The 18,318-nt window shown below is 44.6% G+C and overlaps 2 protein-coding genes across 24 annotated transcripts in view; one reads left to right on the plus strand and one right to left on the minus strand.

Annotated features, from left to right (window-relative positions):
* CUNH1orf43 (chromosome unknown C1orf43 homolog) overlaps positions 1–1,405 on the minus strand; it is a 9,882-nt gene extending 8,477 nt beyond the window's left edge. Inside the window, exons 1-2 of one of the 4 annotated variants that reach the window (XM_035009684.1) lie at positions 1,115–1,405; positions 737–838 (exon numbers count right to left, since the gene is read on the minus strand). In XM_035009684.1, coding sequence (XP_034865575.1) covers positions 737–838; positions 1,115–1,180 — 168 coding nt within the window. In that variant the 5' untranslated portion in view covers positions 1,181–1,405. The remainder of the gene's footprint in view (positions 1–736; positions 839–1,114) is intronic. The other 3 variants (XM_035009683.1, XM_035009686.1, XM_035009685.1) reach the window with 3 other exon arrangements.
* A 236-nt stretch (positions 1,406–1,641) lies between these two features.
* UBAP2L (ubiquitin associated protein 2 like) overlaps positions 1,642–18,318 on the plus strand; it is a 40,713-nt gene continuing 24,036 nt past the window's right edge. For 4 of the 20 annotated variants that reach the window (XM_035009665.1, XM_035009663.1, XM_035009667.1 and 1 more), the window contains exons 1-9: positions 5,079–6,114; positions 6,809–6,886; positions 7,470–7,580; positions 11,410–11,611; positions 11,966–12,061; positions 12,715–12,760; positions 13,353–13,465; positions 15,297–15,356; positions 17,689–17,741. In XM_035009665.1, coding sequence (XP_034865556.1) covers positions 6,025–6,114; positions 6,809–6,886; positions 7,470–7,580; positions 11,410–11,611; positions 11,966–12,061; positions 12,715–12,760; positions 13,353–13,465; positions 15,297–15,356; positions 17,689–17,741 — 849 coding nt within the window. In that variant the 5' untranslated portion in view covers positions 5,079–6,024. Of the gene's footprint in view, positions 1,796–2,202; positions 2,221–5,078; positions 6,115–6,808; positions 6,887–7,469; positions 7,581–11,409; positions 11,612–11,965; positions 12,062–12,714; positions 12,761–13,352; positions 13,466–15,296; positions 15,357–17,688; positions 17,742–18,318 lie in introns of those variants that run through there. The other 16 variants (XM_035009668.1, XM_035009669.1, XM_035009673.1 and 13 more) reach the window with 11 other exon arrangements.

The raw sequence follows: 18,318 nt of genomic DNA on the forward strand, positions 1-18,318 counted from the left end.
TCGTCTCACACAACCGACAGCCTCACAAGAGGGTGGAGCCGGGGGGGTGGGGGGGCGAGACTTCTGGTTTAGACGGGCTCGTCTCAGACGCCTGTCCGACGCGGCGGAAACGCTGCAACGGCAGCTCGATACGCGCCCGCGGGGCTCCCGCATGTACAGACTTGGGAGAGCGAGCGAGCGCGAGCGGGAGCAGGGTAGACACTCAAAAGCCAAGAAAAGAAGACCGTTACCTGAGGAGAAAGCTTGGACAGAAAGACCACTCGGATATTCCCGGTCTGCGTGTCCCGGAGCGAGCGCCTTCCTACTCCTAGGTTTCAGTTCGTCACACGAAGGGTGCAACTAAACGCTTTCTGAGGCCCTCGTCAATCCAAAGTTCCGCAAAGGCAGCCCTTCTCACTGACCTGGGCTGAGGAACCCCTGACCCCATCCTAGAGTAAAACCTAAGCGGAAAACACAACGTGGAACCCGCAGCTCTTACCACAGAGCGGGCCGTTTTACTCCACGTCCTGCGCTCCGCAGATGCAAAACCTGAAGCTCCCGGGGAAAGCGCCCGCTGCGCCGCAGCAGGGAGCGGGAACCCGGGCCCCGACCGACCCTTCCCGCTCCCTCCGCTAAGGCGAGCGCACGGGCCGGGACGCGGCAACGTGGGCACCGGTCACGCGAAAGGCGACAGGCGTCTGCTTCGGGCCCTGCCGGGGCAGGAGAAGCAGGCCCACCGCGGGCCTCGGAGACCTACCTTGGGGGCATTGTGTCCCACAGGGACATGAGGTCCCCTTCGGGACTTCATGGCAAAGCGCATGATCTGCCTCTTCACAAAAATAAAGAGCAGGACAAACACCTGTCCAAAAGACACGAGAGAAGGAAGGCATCCTTAATAGAAAAGACAGTTCAAAAAAAGGGCACGCCTCCGTTTTACACGCCCGGATGTGGCTCCCAGGGGCGCTTCGGGGTACGGCCTGCGGCAGAGCAGGGCCCGGTGCTCCTGGGGCAGCCAGGGGTCCAGGCCCAGAAAAGGCGCAGGGGAGTGGCGGAGGCTGAGGACGGGGGAGTGCCCGCGGCAAGGGCCTCTACTGGGTCAGACGCGACGGCACGAGGGGGCGGGGGATCTCCTCACCAGGCTCCCGTAGGCCATCACCAGCACGACATTCACCCCGGACAACCAGTTACTGCCGGACGCCATGGCCTCCCCACCCCGCGCACAACTGCTGCGGGCCACCCGCCGCCCTGCCTCGTCAGCCCGGGCTCCGCCGAGGCACCGGCGCCTGGGGTCCCCGAAACCCCCCGGCCATTTCCTCACGAGGAGAGACCCAGGCTGCCCCGGCCTGAAAACATGGCGGACGGGAACCCAGGAAAGAAGAACGTCGCCTTCCCGCTACCCCCAGCACGTGACCCAGGCCCGCACCGGCCCCGCGGGCTGCGCGCGCCGAGGCGCCGAACGACGCAGGAACAGGAAGCGGAGGCCGCCCGTGCGTCACGCGGCGGAGGCGGGGCGGACGCGCGGCGGACGCGCGGAGCCTCAGCGCCGCGGCTCGTGGCGGAGTGGCGCGCGCACGCTTGCGTGCGCGTCCCTTTTCGCGTCACGTGCCGGGGGACGCAGGCAGGCAAGTGGGAGGGGGAAGGCGCGAGAGCGAGCGCGAGAGAGGAAAGGAGGGAGGGGGTGGGGAGGAGGGAACCTCACGTCACGTGACAGGGGCGGCGCGGCCCGGGGTGTCAGTGTGGAGGAGACTGAGGTAAAGTTGGGAGCGCAGCGGCGTTGGCGGCGGCGGCGGCGGCAGCGGCAGCGCGGCGGGGCCGGGTATTGTCCGCGGCCCCTTTAAATCCGCGGTCTCCCTTTCCCATCCCTCCCTTCTCCCCTACCCCGCCGGGCGCCCCCCCGTAGGCCCCCCGCCCCGTGCGTTCCCCCCACTGGACACCCCTCCCGGTCGTGCGAGCCCGGCGCCCCCCCTCGAGTCGGCCGCCGGGGGTTTTGTTTATGGTTGGATTTGCGGCCTAGTGGGCCGCGCCGGAGCCGGGGCCTCGATTTGGGAGCGTGGCCGGGGCGGGGCTTGGGCAGCCGGAGGGGGGGGCCATGCGGCTAGAGCCCGAGCAGGGAGAGCGAGGAAGAGCGCGAGCGAGCGCGGCCTGGGCCCCGCCTGAGGTAGGGCCCGCTGCGCCCTGGCCGCTGCCTGTGAATACGACGAGGGGCCTCCTCCCTTCCCGGCCCGCTGCGGGCCTCCTCGGGTGCGGATCCGGCCTGGTTTCGGGGTGGCGGGCGGGGGCAGGGCGGTGGGGTGGAGCTGCCCCAAACTCCCCCATGTGGCCCTCAGTTTGGAGTGCGGAGGATTAATTTGTTCCGGGTGGGAGGTGAGGAGGCGATTGGCCCCGCGAGCTCCCGAGGTGGCGCGCAGCGGGGTGAGCCTCCCATCCTCCACGCGTGGGCTTGCGTCCCCTCTCCGTTTCCAGCCTCTTTGTCAGCTCCTCTGGCTGCCCTTCCTTCTCTCGCAGCGCCCCGGCTTTGGGAATGTGTTCGCGGCTGCTGTCGTTGGCTTGCTGTTGTCCGTGCTGTAGTTTCGGGTACCCCAGGCAGTTGGGATGCTGTTGGGGAAGCTGGACGGGGAGACCCCCGCAGGGTGTATTACGCCTCAGGGACGTCACGAGAGCCCTGGGGTGTTTGTTCACTCTTCTCGTAATAGGGCAGGAATTCCGAATCTCTTCCTACCCTTCACTTTGTGGACAATCCCTAAATTGCTTTGCAAACTGATGTCACAAACAGGAGACTGTTCCTCCACCGTTCTTGAAATGTAGCCACCTCTGGTGTAGGATGTTGTGGAAGGAAAAGCACCACAGTGACAGGCCTTTTTTGTTGTCATTGTTACCGTTTTCGCCTTTGAGTGTCCCTGAGTATTAGATGGAGAAAGGCTTTTTTTGTGTCCTCTCCATCCACCTTTCACCGCCCATATCCTGCTTGGGGGATGTGTGATGTGACTTGCTGGGAGGTGATGCGGGTCAGTGACAACCAGCCTTACTGGAGGACGAAAGCGTGTTAGTTATGTATGGGTTGATAAAACTGCTTTGAGATCCTACACCATTGTCCTTAAAAGAGTAGACTGTGCCAGTGATTATTTCCGTTGTGAACAGCAAGTATTGCTGGCCCGGAACTAATGATGAAAGACCTTAAAATGTACTGTTTTGTTTCTGATTTTTGAAGCCCCTCTTTGCTAAATGTGTCCTAACTGGCAAGTACTCTTTTTTAAAATTAGACTCGAATATATGGAGAAGGGGGTACTGGGGTCATTTCTACAAAGCATCTAGGGGAATTAGTTGTTCTGTTACTTGCCAAGCCTTACTTACCCAGTCCAGCTTCAGAGTGTCTGCATTGTTTCTCAACTTAGATTGTAAGCTCCCTGAGGGCAGCAACCAAGTCATACTGCTTTTGTATTTCCTAAAATAGTAGATACTCAATAAATACTTGTTATTTATTTTTTTCCGTAAAATTTCTCTGGCTATTTCTTCAAGTAGCTGGTTTTCAAAAGATGGTCAAGGGCACTCCTGTGTTGAAACCAGTATTTGTTCCTGCACTGTTCCCTTGGTCTCCCAGTACTTCTCATGTGTTTCCCGTAAATATTTTTATTTTCTAAGGAAAAGTACTTAAGATTCTCCCCTCCACTGTGATAACTCTAGGTATGTGTCTCTGCTTGCTACTAAAAGGCTACTAATTTTGTGCCCTCTGGTGATCCGTCCCAGATCACTTACTTTTGACCTGTCGCTCAGTGTTGTTACTACCTAGGTGGTAAAAATTTCTTAGTCACACATTTCAAAGCACTTGTAAGAAAGAAATGGAAGTTAACAGCCTGACTGATCAGGATTTTTCCTCAGTAATTATGTGGCTTTCAAGATGACTTTTTGATATATTTACACTGGTACAGTATATGTAGTCATCCACATTGCTAGTCATGCAATTCATATTTGTAGTATTACTTATGCTTGTAAGTTGAAATCACAAGTGAAGTAGAAAGCAGTCAATATTTGTAAGTTACAGGCGCATTTATTCGCATTAGAAATTCATTTTAGAGCTGATTATTAAGTATAATAGTTTTCATCTAGTTTTTATTTTTCTCTTTGATTTGAATCCAGGGGTACTGGTTAAAGAATACTTGTTTTTTTATGAGTGCTGAAACTTGGCTATAATGCCAGTCTGGGAAAATGGACTACTGTGTAGCAAATAATCCTGTACTAGCTAGAAATATTTACAGGCTTTTGTGTGCACATGTGCATGTGTGTAGGGAGAAGAGGTAGTGGTTAAAGAATTAGCTCTGAGATTTCTTTAAAAATTTTGGTGATAGAGAATGTAAAACTCTTAATACTGTATCAAAAACAAAGACCTATGCAGCCGATTGATCCAACTTGGTGAAGAATTTATCCTCAGGGAAGTTAGCTTTCTTTGTGACCTGAAAAACCAGTGAAATTCACTTCCCTAATAATCCTTCTCTATTTCTTTAGAAGCCCAACCTACCTCTCCCTCAAATTCATCAGTGTCTTTTGGGCAGTCTAGCATTACCCATATAAAGTTTCATTAATGAAAAGAATTACATGTAGAGCAGAAAATATAAACTTATCCTCTTTGGGAGGGAATAAAACAGTGCAGAGTAACGTCTTATTTTGAGTGCTCCATCGTATGGTGGATATTTTCTTTGTTTACTAAGTGCAGCCACTGAGGTTGTGTTATAAAGCAAAGTATGAATGAGGGAACTTAAGTTCAGGAGAATCCTAGCTTGCTAGAACTGTTAATAACAAAAACCATTCTGGTTTTGGGAAGGCCCTGCTTGTTCTCTGTCTCTTTAAAGACACAACAAAGTCCCATTGCTGGCAATAATGTCTCAAGTTTAAAATGATAATCCTAAGGGCACTTGTGTGTCTCAGTTGGTTAAGCATCTGCCTTGGACTCGGGTCATGATCTCAGGGTCCTGGGATCGAGCCCCGCATTGGGCTCCCTGCTCAGCGGAGAGCCTGCTTCTCCCTCTCCCTCTGCCTGCCGCTCCCCTGGCTTGTGCTTTCTCTCTCTCTCTCTCTCAAATAAATAAAACCTTAAAAAAAAAATCCCAACTCTTCTTTAAAAAAAAAAAATTTTTTTTTTTTAATTAAATGATAATCCTAGAAGCCCTTTCTTCCAAATAAAACTTTGTGCTAGGTGCTTTTGGTATGGGACAGATTTGGGATTCTCTGTATATTAAGGTGAGTGGTAAAGAGTATTTGCATTTCTGGTGCCTGGGAGCTGTGGACTAGGAGGCCAACAGAAGTTGCTGCAAAAACAGTGTTGGAATTATCCAGGGAATTGAGATTCTGAGCAGTCGCTGGGGCTAATACTTGTTTTGTTGAAGGTTATAGAAGCTCCCACTGCATGAGGAGAGATACAACTTGAGGGAGAAAGGCTAGACTTGAGCTTTTCCTTTCCCAAGTGGTGGAGGTTGCATGCAACTTATATAAACTGGTTGTAAGGGAGGTAGGACTGTTTTCATAGGTAGACTGAGTACAGTATTTTAAATTGTTTTTATTTGTTTGGAGTATAGACTAATCCCCTTCCTGGAAGGCTTTTGTTTCCAGGTTTTGCTGATTATCTTTCCTTCTGTCAAAGGGACTTCAGATATTTCTGTGTAGAAGGCTTTTGATTATTAACATTGTTTTACTTGCTATCAAGATAACAAAACTTCACAAAGCTCGTGTATAGGGAACTAGTAACCAAACTGTGCCCATGACTTAAAAAAAAAAACAAAAACCCATCACTTAACACATGCTTTATGTATTTCTTGTTCTACAGAAATGGATTAACAGCCATTGTTCCTTAAGGAATTTATCAAGCTAAATATGTCTTAAGAACAGATGAATTTTCTTGGTTTGTTGCTTTTAAAAAAATGAAAGTGTTTGGTGAAGATGCTGATGAAAAAGAGCTTGAAAACATATTTTGCCTGTATTTAACATCTAAATTACTATTTTTTTAAATCTTTCAGTATTCTACCTTGTAAATACTGTTATTTGTATATACTGTAAATGATGACGTCGGTGGGCACTAACCGAGCCCGGGGAAACTGGGAACAACCTCAAAACCAAAACCAGACACAGCACAAGCAGCGGCCACAGGTAAAGAACCCAAGGGATACGGATTTATTGGTAGCATTGCTGGTTGATACTGGTTTCCATCCAGTGCAGCATCATTCTGTGCTTTGGATTCTTGGTTTGGGTTTTTTATTCTTGTTTTCTAGTACTTGGCTGTTTTTACTTAGGGTCTGATGACTGTTAAAGATATGCTATGATGCACTTTGCTTGCTTTTTGTTGTTTAATACTGCATTATGAGACTTGGAAAGAATGGGTCTTGTCTGTGCTTTGTATCTCTAAGGTAGCATTTCCCTCAGACTAAATCTTATGTTATTCTCAGCCCTAGAGATAAGGGGATGGCACTGGTCCTTGCAGAAACAGGAACAGAGTTTACACATGACTTTGCAAATAAATGTGAATTACTTAAGGCACAAATGTTTCAAAGAGGTGCTCTGATCCCAAAATGGGAGCTTCTTTAACTGTGAACATTGGTGGAAATCTCCCTGGTTTTTTAGGGATCATAGAGTGGAATACTAATAGCTTCAGCATTTATTTTTTTGTCATTTTGCAAATTTAGGCATCTTAATTGATGTTAGTGTTTTACTACTTGGTCATTTGTAACAAGGAGAAGGAAATTGGGCTGGGAGGTGGGGTGGATTATTGACTACATAGGTCCATCTTATTTCTCTAAACTGTTGTCTTTTGATCATGCTTTCTTGAACTTGTCTTAATTTCTAGGCCACTGCGGAACAAATTCGACTTGCACAGATGATTTCAGACCATAATGATGCTGACTTTGAGGAAAAGGTGAAACAAGTGAGTGTGTTGCTGATTTGCTATAAGCCATGGGGAAAGACATCAGGATTAAAGCATAGTTAAATGTCATAGATCGCTACCGGGGTACTTTGTACTTACAGGTATTAAAAGAATTATGACCTGAAATAAAATAGGTTAAGCCAGTAAGTAAATGCTTTTGTTGTCTGATTTACCGTCCCCCTTTGGACAGCTACCTTGTTTGAAAAGGTTTTATCTTAATTTTAACTTCTTATTTATCAGATGACTTTGTTGATGCCATTTTTCTAGCGACTTTGAGTGTTGTGCCATCTAGGAACTGTAGAAATTCATGGTATGCTGAAGCCTATGTGCTTCTGGGTTTGATCGTCTATTAGATACTTTATTGTTTGATTGTTTTATAAATACTTTTGACCCCATTCCTAATCAGAGGTGGTAATATTTTGCTTATTGAACTAGAATACCAAAATTCTGCATATTTTGCTTTTTTAGGCCTGGGGTTCCTTCAGACTCCGTTGGTATCGTCTCCCCTTTCTCTTGCTCACCTGGTTTCCTTTTGTGAAGAGTGCAAGCTTGTTCATGATGGTTGCTGATCTTTTTCTTTCAGTTGATTGATATCACAGGCAAGAACCAGGATGAATGTGTCATTGCTTTGCATGACTGCAATGGAGATGTCAACAGAGCCATCAATGTCCTACTGGAAGGAAACCCAGATACGGTAGAGTGTTAATAGAGCGTTCGAGAAAGTGGGTCCCTGGCTGAGAAGCTCAGAATATTCTAAAAATAGCAAGTGGAGTAACTCAACCTAAAGGAGAGTACCTTATTCTCCAAATGGAGCAGAGAACTGTCCTGGAGATCGTTTGCTGTGGGTTGCAAATACTTAGAATTTATATGCAATAAGTAGGAGAAAACATAAAATCTGTCTCTTTTAATTTGCTTAGAATAAATTATTCATTCTAGGCTAGCTACTGTTTTCCAGACTGGGTTAGTCTGAATTAGAGATGCTATGTATCAGCCTTAGTTACTAATCATAGAATATTCTGCTTATCTGTTTTGTTGCTGTTGAATAAAGTCACACAAACTAGTGGATTCTGATTTCAAGACATTGTCATCAGTGTCACCTTTGACAATACATTTTCATTGCTTGAACCTGTTTCTGTTGAGGTAGCAGAGAGAGTGTTAACAGCCTTTTGACCGTCCCTGGAGATGATAGGGGATATCTTGGAGGACCTCTTGCCCTAGAATTTCACCTCTTCTCCTTTCCACTTAATGAGATCCTTGTATTTTTGTGCTTGTCTTATCATTGTCCCAAATTGTTAAGTCCCTTAAGAACAGGGGTTCTGCCTTACTAACCTTTGGGATGTTCCTATGGTGCTTAGCAGAGAATTTTATTGTTTTAATGAGCAGTGTATCATCTTAAAGTAATTTTCATTTACTTGGTCTTACACTGGGGATCTTTGGTTGGGATAGATAACCAGAGTTCACCCTTAAGAGAGATCAGCTTACTGGTGTTATGGTATCACATTAGCTAAATGTTGGAGGTTTGTCAGTTTCCTTGAGACAATAGGAAATAATAGTGGAAAACTTTTTTTAGTCATTAAGCTTAAATTTGTGGATTTTTCTCTTCAAAAATGTGGTCTTAAGGGAGCCTGGCTGGCTCAGTCGGGAGCAGGCGACTCTTGATTTCAGGGTCGTGAGTTCAAGCCCCATGTTGGGTGTAAAGTTTACTTGAAAAAAAAAAAAGTGTGGTCTTAGATTTTACATTATTGATCTTATTTGAAAATTACTGTTTGGATAATCAGATAAGAGTGCCTTTGGCTCACTTTGAGTTTACTAGAATAATTGTCTGCAAGATTTTTGGGTTGAGGGAAGAGGTGGGACTACTCATGACTTAAAAGTCTGGATTCCTTCCTTCCTCCTTCCTCCCTCCCTCCCTCTTTCCTTCAAGTCACATTTTGTTGCACCTTCCAGCATCTTCTGCCTAATGCTACAAACCTAACCATCCATAGTACCAGAAAAGGAAAACAAACTGGAGAATGTGAGTTTATGCCACAAGTAAACCAGCTGCTAGTGAAACCAGTGGAGAGTAGTATCAGCTGCCAGGGGATGTTGGATGTATTTGGGTGGATGAGATCATATCAGAAAACTGGCAGTGCCTTTGGGAAGATCATAGTAATTCCTTTTCCTTATAGAACTTGGGTAGTGCCAGCAGCTGATACATACCATAGAGAAGGGAAAAGGTGACGGGTTTCTGAAACTTGCCACGTTTTGAGGAAAGCTAGCTGTTTGGAGTCTAGTTTCCAGGGTTTCTGATGCAGACTTAGGTATAATAGAGGTACTATAACTTATGAATTGAAGCTACTGTGAGCATAAAATGACCCACCAGCTGTAGTGTGGAATGAGCTTGGACTGGAAGACTGGGCAGCGAGGAGCTGCCAAGTGCTGGGTGGATACTTAATCTTTTAAAAAATTATTAGTCAACTATTGTAGATTCTTTAGAATTATGGTTATGATTTTGCTATAATTTTAAGCTGATTTTTTTTAAAGATTTTATTTATTTATTTGACAGAGACAGAGATAGCGAGAGCAGGAACACAAGCAGGGGGAGTGGGAGAGGGAGAAGCAGGCTTCCTGCCGAGCAGGGAGCCCGATGCGGGGCTCGATCCCAGGACCCTGGGATCATGACCTGAAGGCAGACGCTTAACGACTGAGCCACCCAGGCGCCCTTAAGCTGAGTTTTTAACTTAAAAACATTTTTTTTAAATTATAGTAAAATATATTTAAAATCTATCTTTTTAACCATTTTTAAGTGTACAATTCAGTGGCATTAAGTAAACTGACAATGTTGTGCAACCCATAGCATTATGCATTTCTGGGACTTTTTTATTTTCCAAACAAATACTGTATCTCTTAAACAATAACTCCCCCTTTCCCCATCTTCCCAGCTCCTGGTAACCTCTTCTATTTTCTCTGTCTATGAATGTGCCTATTCTAGGTACCTCATGTAATGGAACCATACAGTATTTGTTTTTTTTTAAGATTTTATTTATTTATCTGACAGAGAGACAGGAGAGAGGGAACACAAGTAGGGGGAGTAGGAGAGGGAGAAGCAGGCTTCCCGCTGAGCAGGGAGCCTGATGCGGGACTCGATCCCAGGACCCTGGGATCATGACCTGAGCCGAAGGCAGCCGCTTAACCGACTGAGCCACCCAGGCGCCCCAGTATTTGTTTTTTTTATGTCTTCTTACTTGGCGTAGTGTTTTCAGAGTTTATCCACGTTGTGGCCATGTGTCAGAATTTCACTCCTTTTTAAGGCTGAACAATATTCCATTATATGTAAATGCCACATTTTGTTTATTCATCCATTGATGGACACTGGAATTATTTGGAAGCAAGTTACAATCATCATAAATAAAATACTCTGCAGCATGCTTCCCTTAAAGAAGGATATTCTATATGACCATAATATTATCAGCCCTGGAAAAATTAATAGTCATTTCATATTATACTTGGTCCGTATTCTTGGAAGTTATTAGATATTGGATAGCTGTTGCTGAGCAGTGGGTCATTGTTGTTTGAGTAAGATGGTAACTAGGGTTGTAAAGATCTGGTAGTCTTGGTGTTTGGGAGTTTTTCTTTGTACATATTTTCTGCAAAATATGTGTGAATCAAGGAGTGTGTTTTTAAAACTTCAAACTTAATAAAACTCATTTCCTGAGGGATGAGGTTTTTGCAAGACAATTTAGCATACTTTCCTTATCACAAATTTTCCGTCCTGCAGTCTGGAATGAGTCCGAGATTATTCTGCTTTGGGGAAAGTTTAATTGGACTATATCAGTTTAGGAACTATAGAGAGAATACAGTATGTAAAACCTGGAATGGAAGGCTTCCTATAGTCCACATGTCTCAGGGCCAGGGCTCTGGCTTGGTCCTGACTGCTGCTTGGTCTTTTTAGCAAAGGAAATTGTTGTGCGTGTCAGGGAGTGTGGTTGGGGGGGTGGGTGGTAAGGAGTAGGTGTAATTGTTATCCTCCTAAATTTTGGGTTGCTTGATTAGAGAATGTGCCCAAGAGTCAAAACCTGTTCGTTCATTCTGAATTCAAAGTTAAGCTTTAGAAACTTTTAGTTCTTTTCTGCTTTGACATGAATAAGATTATAAAAAGTTGAGAGTCTGAATCCAAAGGGAATTAATATTTTCAGCTCAGGAAACACCCTTGAAAGTTAGGGACCAATAACTAGGTCCTTTGACTAATCTGCCAAGTGACTACACTGGATCCAGATCTTGGCAATCCTTTTGGAAGTGATCCCTGCAATCCATTAGCTATAAGCACCTCCCCTACCAAAAAGGACTTCCGTTTTGCGGTGATAGGTATAGAATTTGTATTGAGATTCTTGTCTGTATCCTCCATTTAAACAGACATAAATTAGTGGAAGTATCTTAGACTTGGATGATGAGAGGAGAATGGTTAACAGTTTTCCCAGCTTTTATCTGTGGTTTCCTGATAGCAATCCATATTGTTTAGACGTGAATGCTCTGCTCTTCTTTAGCATTCGTGGGAGATGGTCGGGAAGAAGAAGGGCGTCTCAGGACAGAAGGATGGTGGCCAAACGGAATCCAACGAGGAAGGCAAAGAAAATCGAGACCGTGACAGAGACTATAGTCGGCGACGTGGTGGGCCACCAAGACGAGGGAGAGGTGCCAGCCGTGGACGAGAGTGTATGCATGGGGCTTTAACAAAACCAGCTGTTGGTCAGTAATGTCTGGACTTCAGGGATGTCAGGACCTTGCTAAGCTGGACCTAGTAACCATAATATCATCCTTTTGATTTTTTTCTTGCCACTGTTTATTCTGAGACCTTGGTATCTCTACATGTAGCATTTTCTAGCTACCAGTTTGGCATGAAATTACCCTGCAGTCATTTGTAAAGTCTGACTTACAGCTCTCTGTTGTGGTTCATCACCTTTCCCCTAGTAACCATCATGTCCCATCCTTCCAGCTCATTTTCTCTTCCTTGTTTTTGTCTCCCTACCACCATCTATACATGTCATTTACATATTTACATAAATTCCACTGACTCTGCTCTGACTGTGTTTTTAATTTCAGTTCGGGGTCAGGAAAATGGATTAGATGGCACCAAGAGTGGAGGGCCTTCTGGAAGAGGCACAGAAAGAGGCAGAAGAGGACGTGGCCGAGGCAGAGGTGATCAATTTCTTGGGGGGGGGTGGGGGTGAATATTGGGGGCAGGATACTCTTATTCGTTCTGTAGGAGTCTACTTTTATTTGAAAACAAGCAAATTCACATGGCATCTCATTATCTTAGTTGTTGAGATGTCATGCAAATTCTAGAGATTGCTGAGTGGGGCAGTGGGAAAGAAAGGTAGGTGTCATTTTCTTTAGTCTTTATTTATTTATTTTTAAAAGATTTTATTTATTTATTTGACAGAGAGAGACACAGCGAGAGAGGCAACACCAGCAGGGGGAGGGGGAGAAGGAGAAGCAGGCTCCCCGCAGAGCAGGGAGCCCGATGTGGGACTTGATCCCAGAACCCTGGGATCATGACCTGAGCCGAAGGCAGTCGCTTAACCGACTGAGCCACCCAGGCGCCCTTCTTTAGTCTTTATTGTTGATGTTAATGTATTTGCATAAGGACCCAGCAGTTTGGTTAGCAAGGGAAAAATCTGTCAATAGTAATGATTGTCCTGCTGTAGTATATTAACTACGCTACGTGATGAGAGAACATCTAATAATATCAACCACTTAACTATTCCAGAGTTGCCTCAGTTGGCAAGGTAGTTTTATATCAACTTCTAAAGTATTTCTCTCTTCTTCTCTTTTTCTGTTTTTTTCCTTAGGTGGCTCTGGTAGACGAGGAGGAAGGTTTTCTGCTCAAGGAATGGGGTAAGTTTCATTGATTTGATGCCAAAATCTTTAAATTTTTTCCCCCTAAGCATCACCATAGTATTCTAGAGGGGCTAATATCCTGGTATCTTGAGGATAATAGGCAGCTTCAACCGAACTGTGATCAGAAAGATTTCTAGACCGTTTATTCAGATAGGTATGTAGACTTCGGGCTTAGAGGTAAATGTTCACCACCTGGGTCATTATGAGGAGGACCATTCTTCGGTCAAGGGTATATGAGTAGCTGCGCTCCCCTGCTAGAACCTCCAAACAAGCTCTCAAGGTCCATTCATAGCTTCATTTGAATGCATATACCTGCTGTTTTCCAAAATTTCACGTGGATTTTATTATGATTCTTGATGTCCTAATCCAGAATAAAGTGTAGACATAAATTGAGATTATACCATAGAATTTTAGGTAGGCTGGTAAGTGAGGGAAGTAGACATATATAGGATTATAGAATGGGACTGTGGTTGATTTGTAATAGGGAAAAGTCAAGATTCTTGTGGCCCCCCGTCTCTGAGTTAATTTTTGCAGGTGTTGCTTAAAGGTCAGAGACTCTTTTAAGCTTTTTTCCCCCCCCCACCCCCAGAACCTTTAACCCAGCTGATTATGCAGAGCCGGCCAATACTGATGATAACTATGGCAATAATAGCGGCAATACGTGGAACAACACTGGCCACTTCGAACCAGATGATGGGACGAGTGAGTGACTGTTTATTGTTTCTTGTCTCTAAAAACCTAAGGAAATAATTACTTTGAGGTTATCGTCATATTAAAAAGTAGAGGAACAGTTTTTGGGCGCAGAGATAGGGGAGCTAGGGAAGGCCATTGAAATACTGTGTATATTCTTTCCTGATTATGTGCCTGTGGGCACTTCGTAATGCTGTTTCACCTGGTCTTCATCACTCTTCTGTGAGATTGACGCTAGTCGCCATCTCCAGATGACAGGCAGACTGAAAGTGTGGTTGAAATTTGCTAGTATTTGAACTCAGGATTGTTGGACTCTCAGAGCCCCCGTTCTTTTTGTCACCTTGTGTGGCTGCTCTTAGGTCCAGGTGCGTTTCCTAGGGTTTCTGTTAGGGTGTCTAGCTTTACTTTCTGAAAAGGTATCCATAATTAATCAAGACACTACTTGTAGAGGTGAACAAGGCCCAGAATCAAAGCCCACTGACAACTTAATTGTTTTCTGGCATTGAGATAAGAATATCTTTTTTCCCTTTATTTTTGGAAAATTTCAGTATCTGGGGAAAAAGGAAATTGTATCTTACTAGCTCTATTTATTGGATAATCTTCTGAGCATGGAAGAATATCAAGGGATTTGAGTAAGATTTTTTTGTTGTCATTAGCTGACTTTGGTATCTGTATCTGGGTAGGGTGTATATATTTAAGGATATTTTAGGCTTATGGGATATATCAAGAGATGTTTGGGAGTAAAAGATACTTTTACCTCTCTCTTTTTAACTTTTACTTTTAAACTTTTACGCTTTTAAATAAGAACAGCCTCTTTCTTAGGCTCTAGCGTCTTTTATTCTTATGAGATCACTAACTTCCTTATGGCTGAGCCAACACATGGAGAGCTTGAGACCCTTTTCTCCTGTAAAGGGGGGAGTGATTTAATAGTAGAGCATGCATTAGGCTCTTTGACTCCTTATCCATTTACTTGCCTTGCCCCTTTTCAAAGATCATTGATCTTTATCTCTGTCTTTAGGAGGGTCTTTGGCACCAACAGTTCATCTGCTGCCCACAAGATGTTATACTTTAGGTCCTGAATGTTATTTGCTTTTTGTTTAACACACTATCTTATAAATGGCTTTTGAATACAGTTTTCCCATTGGTGGAGGCTGAAGTTGAGTTACTGACAAGATGGAGATCTGTTTAATTCCCTAGACCATTTGGCTAAGAAATGTCTTTTATTACTTTGGAGGCACAGAGTTGCTCTTCATTCATCTCTTGATGGCTTTGTAGAGGCAGTGGTAGCAGTCTGATTAACAAAAGTTACTGTTTCTGAGCTCTAGTTCTTGGGTATTTGGTTTTTTATCATTGGCAGAAAAAATAATAGATGTTAAGGGATTTGTTTTCAGTTGTGGATGGAAAATCAGGCATGGAGTCCCAGTCCTAGAATGCAAGCCTTAGCTGTTTTCAGCAAGGATCTGGTTTGGAAACAAGGAATGATAAGTGTGTGTTTATTTCTTCTGAGTAGAAGTATAGCAGATTTGGGAGGTTAGAATCAGAAATCTGACTTGTGGCTGAATGAAAGACTGATGCTGCTGTCATCTTGTTAATGTGGAAGAGTTGGGTGTAGCTTCATGCATTTCCATTGTTAATTTCACAGCATGAACTGACTTTCGTGCATGATCTTTTTGTGTTTTCATGATAGCAAACATCAAATGCCCTTTTTTATTTAAAAAGAAATTCAAACCTACCCTTAAAATATCCACAGGTACAGTGGGAATTGTGTTTTGGGGGCAGATGTTCTCATTCATAAGCAAAATTTCATTGGTTGTTTTTTCTTTTCTTTTCTTTTTTGTTTCAGGACTTGATTTCATTGGGGTTGAGGGGTCAAATTATCCCCGAAAATTTGAGACTGCTCCTGGTATGATACATCCAGGCGCCTAACTGCCCCGGATATTTTTATAGATTTTTATGAATTGAAATATCTGTGGATATGTCATTTTTCTGTCGTCCTGCTTTTTACCTTTTCTGCCTTTCTCTCTCATACTCTGTGCCTGCTTTTCCCTCTTAAAAAATTTTGTCCCTTAGTGAAGATTTAACATTTACGTTGACTGCTGTCTGCTGACAGAATGGAAACCTCTCTGTCATTCAGAGCCTTTGCCGTCTTTCTTTTCCTTTGTGCCCCCTCAGTACAGCCTTCTTGGCCACGACTGCACATCCTGTATGGGATCAAGTAGGCATCTCCATTCCTCCTTTCCATCCCAGATGCAGTCTCCAGAGTGCAGGGAGAGAGCCTATCAATAGGAGGTTACTTCCAACTCCAGGATTGTGTATATGGACAGGTTTTGGGTTCCATTTATCCAGGGCAGGACAGATGTCCATGCAGAGGAAGAGCAGGGTCACCAGGGAGCGAGAAGAATGTGCTTTGTAACTTGTCTGAACGGAGATTGGACTTTAGTTTGATTTGGAGAACATTGCCATTATTAAGTGGTTTGGAATTTCCCTGGTCCAGTTATAACGCCCTGGGAGAGGTATTATAATGAACATCTTTTTCTCTAGCAAATAGGGTTCTTTCATTATTAAAAGTTCAGAAGAATTTCATTTTTTTTCTTAAGATTTTATTTTGACGTATTCTCCACACCCAGTGTGGGGCTTGAATGCACGACCCCCAACATGAAGAGTCACATGGTCTGCCTGAGTCAGCCAGGCGCCCCTAGAAGAATTTCAGATGGGTTCTGTAGATTTATTTATTTATTTATTTATTTTTAGATGTTATTTATTTGACAGAGACAGCGAGAGAGGGAACACAAGCAGGGGGAGCGGGAGAGGGAGAAGCAGACTCCTCGCGGAGCAGGGAGCCCGATGTGGGGCTGGATCCCAGGACCCCAGGACCCCAGGACCCCAGGACCCCAGGACCATGACCTGAGCTGAAGGCAGCTGCTTAACGACTGAGCCACCCAGGCGCCCCAGGTTTTGTAGGTTTAGAATATTTCTCTTCAGTGACAGTAAAATATCTGAATGGCAGACTTTTATTCTTTTAAGGTTTCTCCATTTGGAAAGAAGACTTTAAGAGTTAATCAATATGTACTGTTCTTCTAGAGAAGAAAATAAGGAGTGTTCTTGTCCTTTTCTATAGGCAGGTTGTTATTTCTTGCTGTGGTCCTTGTTGAAGGGAGGAATCCTGGCTTTCATAGAACAGTTTCCCTTTCTGAGGATCTGTGTATACGTGAAGCAAAGCAAGGGGAGTGTGGAAGGTGGTTTGATTGCTGATGGACCTTTCCTATAGAAACTGTCCTGACTTCATTATTACCACCATGAGGAGGGTGTGCACCTGCATTGTCTGTGCAGTGCCCCTTGCAGGTTAGCTGTCACATTCTGTAGGATTAGGGTTAGGGTAATAACTAACAGACACATCTGATTTCTCAGTTTTGGCCAGTGTCTTTTGAAAAGAGCAAGACCCGTGAGGGTTTCTTAGGGTTAGACCAATAAGATCTATAAACTTGACTGCTACTGAGTATACATTTTAAAATTGAGTTCCTATAGCAGATAATTGTCCGTGCCCTTAGTTTGGAAGCTGGTCCTTCTTCTCTGCCGTCCACTATGGTGTGGCAGCCATTTGTGTTCCTCCTCACTGCTCTCTCCAGACTGCCCACAGTGTTGTCTCATACCAGATGAGTAGGTGTAGTTTATGTTCTGGTTTAAATTGGCTGCTGCCGTTTCGCTTGAATTGACCACTAAGTCGGAGGGCTGAAAGGTTTAAGAGTTTGCCTGGAGCGTTGGGTCTGTTGTCTCCCGTGTCCCCACTCCCACTGTCTTTGCTGTTAAAACTGTGTAACAAGGGACACCTGCATGGCTCAGATGGTTAAGCATCTGCCTTCGGCTCAGGTCATGATCCCAGGGTCCTGGGATCGAGCCCCGCATTGGGCTCCCTGCTCAGCGGAGAGCCTGCTTCTCCCTCTCCCTCTGCCTCAAATAAATAAATAAAATCTTTAAAAAAAAAAACCAAAAAACAAAACAAAAACTGTGTAACAAAACCTGAAAGTAGGTGTGAAACCATAATCTTATTAAAACTCTGGTGTTCTGAGGTATTACTTTCTAAATAGTCTTTTTCTCCTCCTGGAGCCTAGGAATCCCTTCTGATTACTAAAATCTGGTTACACTTTTGGCTGCCAAAATGTTAATACACTAGTGTTTTTTGCACATGCCTTGTACTGGCGCTTAAAATTACTTCACTGTTTTTTCTTTATTGCCAGGTGCGTGGAGGACTGCAACAGAGGAGTGGGGAACTGAAGATTGGAATGAAGATGTAGGTATTCCCAGGTCATTCCTCACTAGTGCCTTCTATCCCTAAGTGGTGTTTAGGGATAGAAAATGGGTATGTTTCTACCCCTCAAAATTCACCCTTAAGATTCTGACCCAAAACTTTTACATCCAAAATAGTGTTCTGAGCCAGAACATTTCACATATGTTATATGAAGGAGACTGGGCATGAACAGGACTCTGGAACCAGACTATGGAAAGGGCAAGTGCACCTGTGTAAGTCCAATATCTGATTGTCGGATTTATCCCAGGAAGAGATGGTGGTTGGGTTAGGGCAGGAAATGGAGTCAGGCAGGTAGTGCGTTGAGTAACAGCCGCTGGTGACGCGTGACTACCGGAGCTAGTTCTGTTATTTGGTTCACATTCAGGCATGGGTGTATGGTCCTGGAATTGGCTTAGAGGTGGGTACAAAGTGAAAGATACTGTACCATGTCCTCAAGTTTACAATCTGGTTGGTTCTGGAACCCTTTTACTTACTTGAAGCCCAACTTTGTAATTGAGACAAATATATAGGACTGGCCGTCTTCCAGCTTGACTCAGCTTGGAAACCTTGTACATGGCTG

Source organism: Mirounga leonina, unplaced genomic scaffold, assembly GCF_011800145.1.
Source record: "Mirounga leonina isolate KUSES-001 unplaced genomic scaffold, KU_Mleo_1.0 Mir_154, whole genome shotgun sequence".
In the NCBI taxonomy this organism is placed as follows: domain Eukaryota; kingdom Metazoa; phylum Chordata; class Mammalia; order Carnivora; family Phocidae; genus Mirounga; species Mirounga leonina.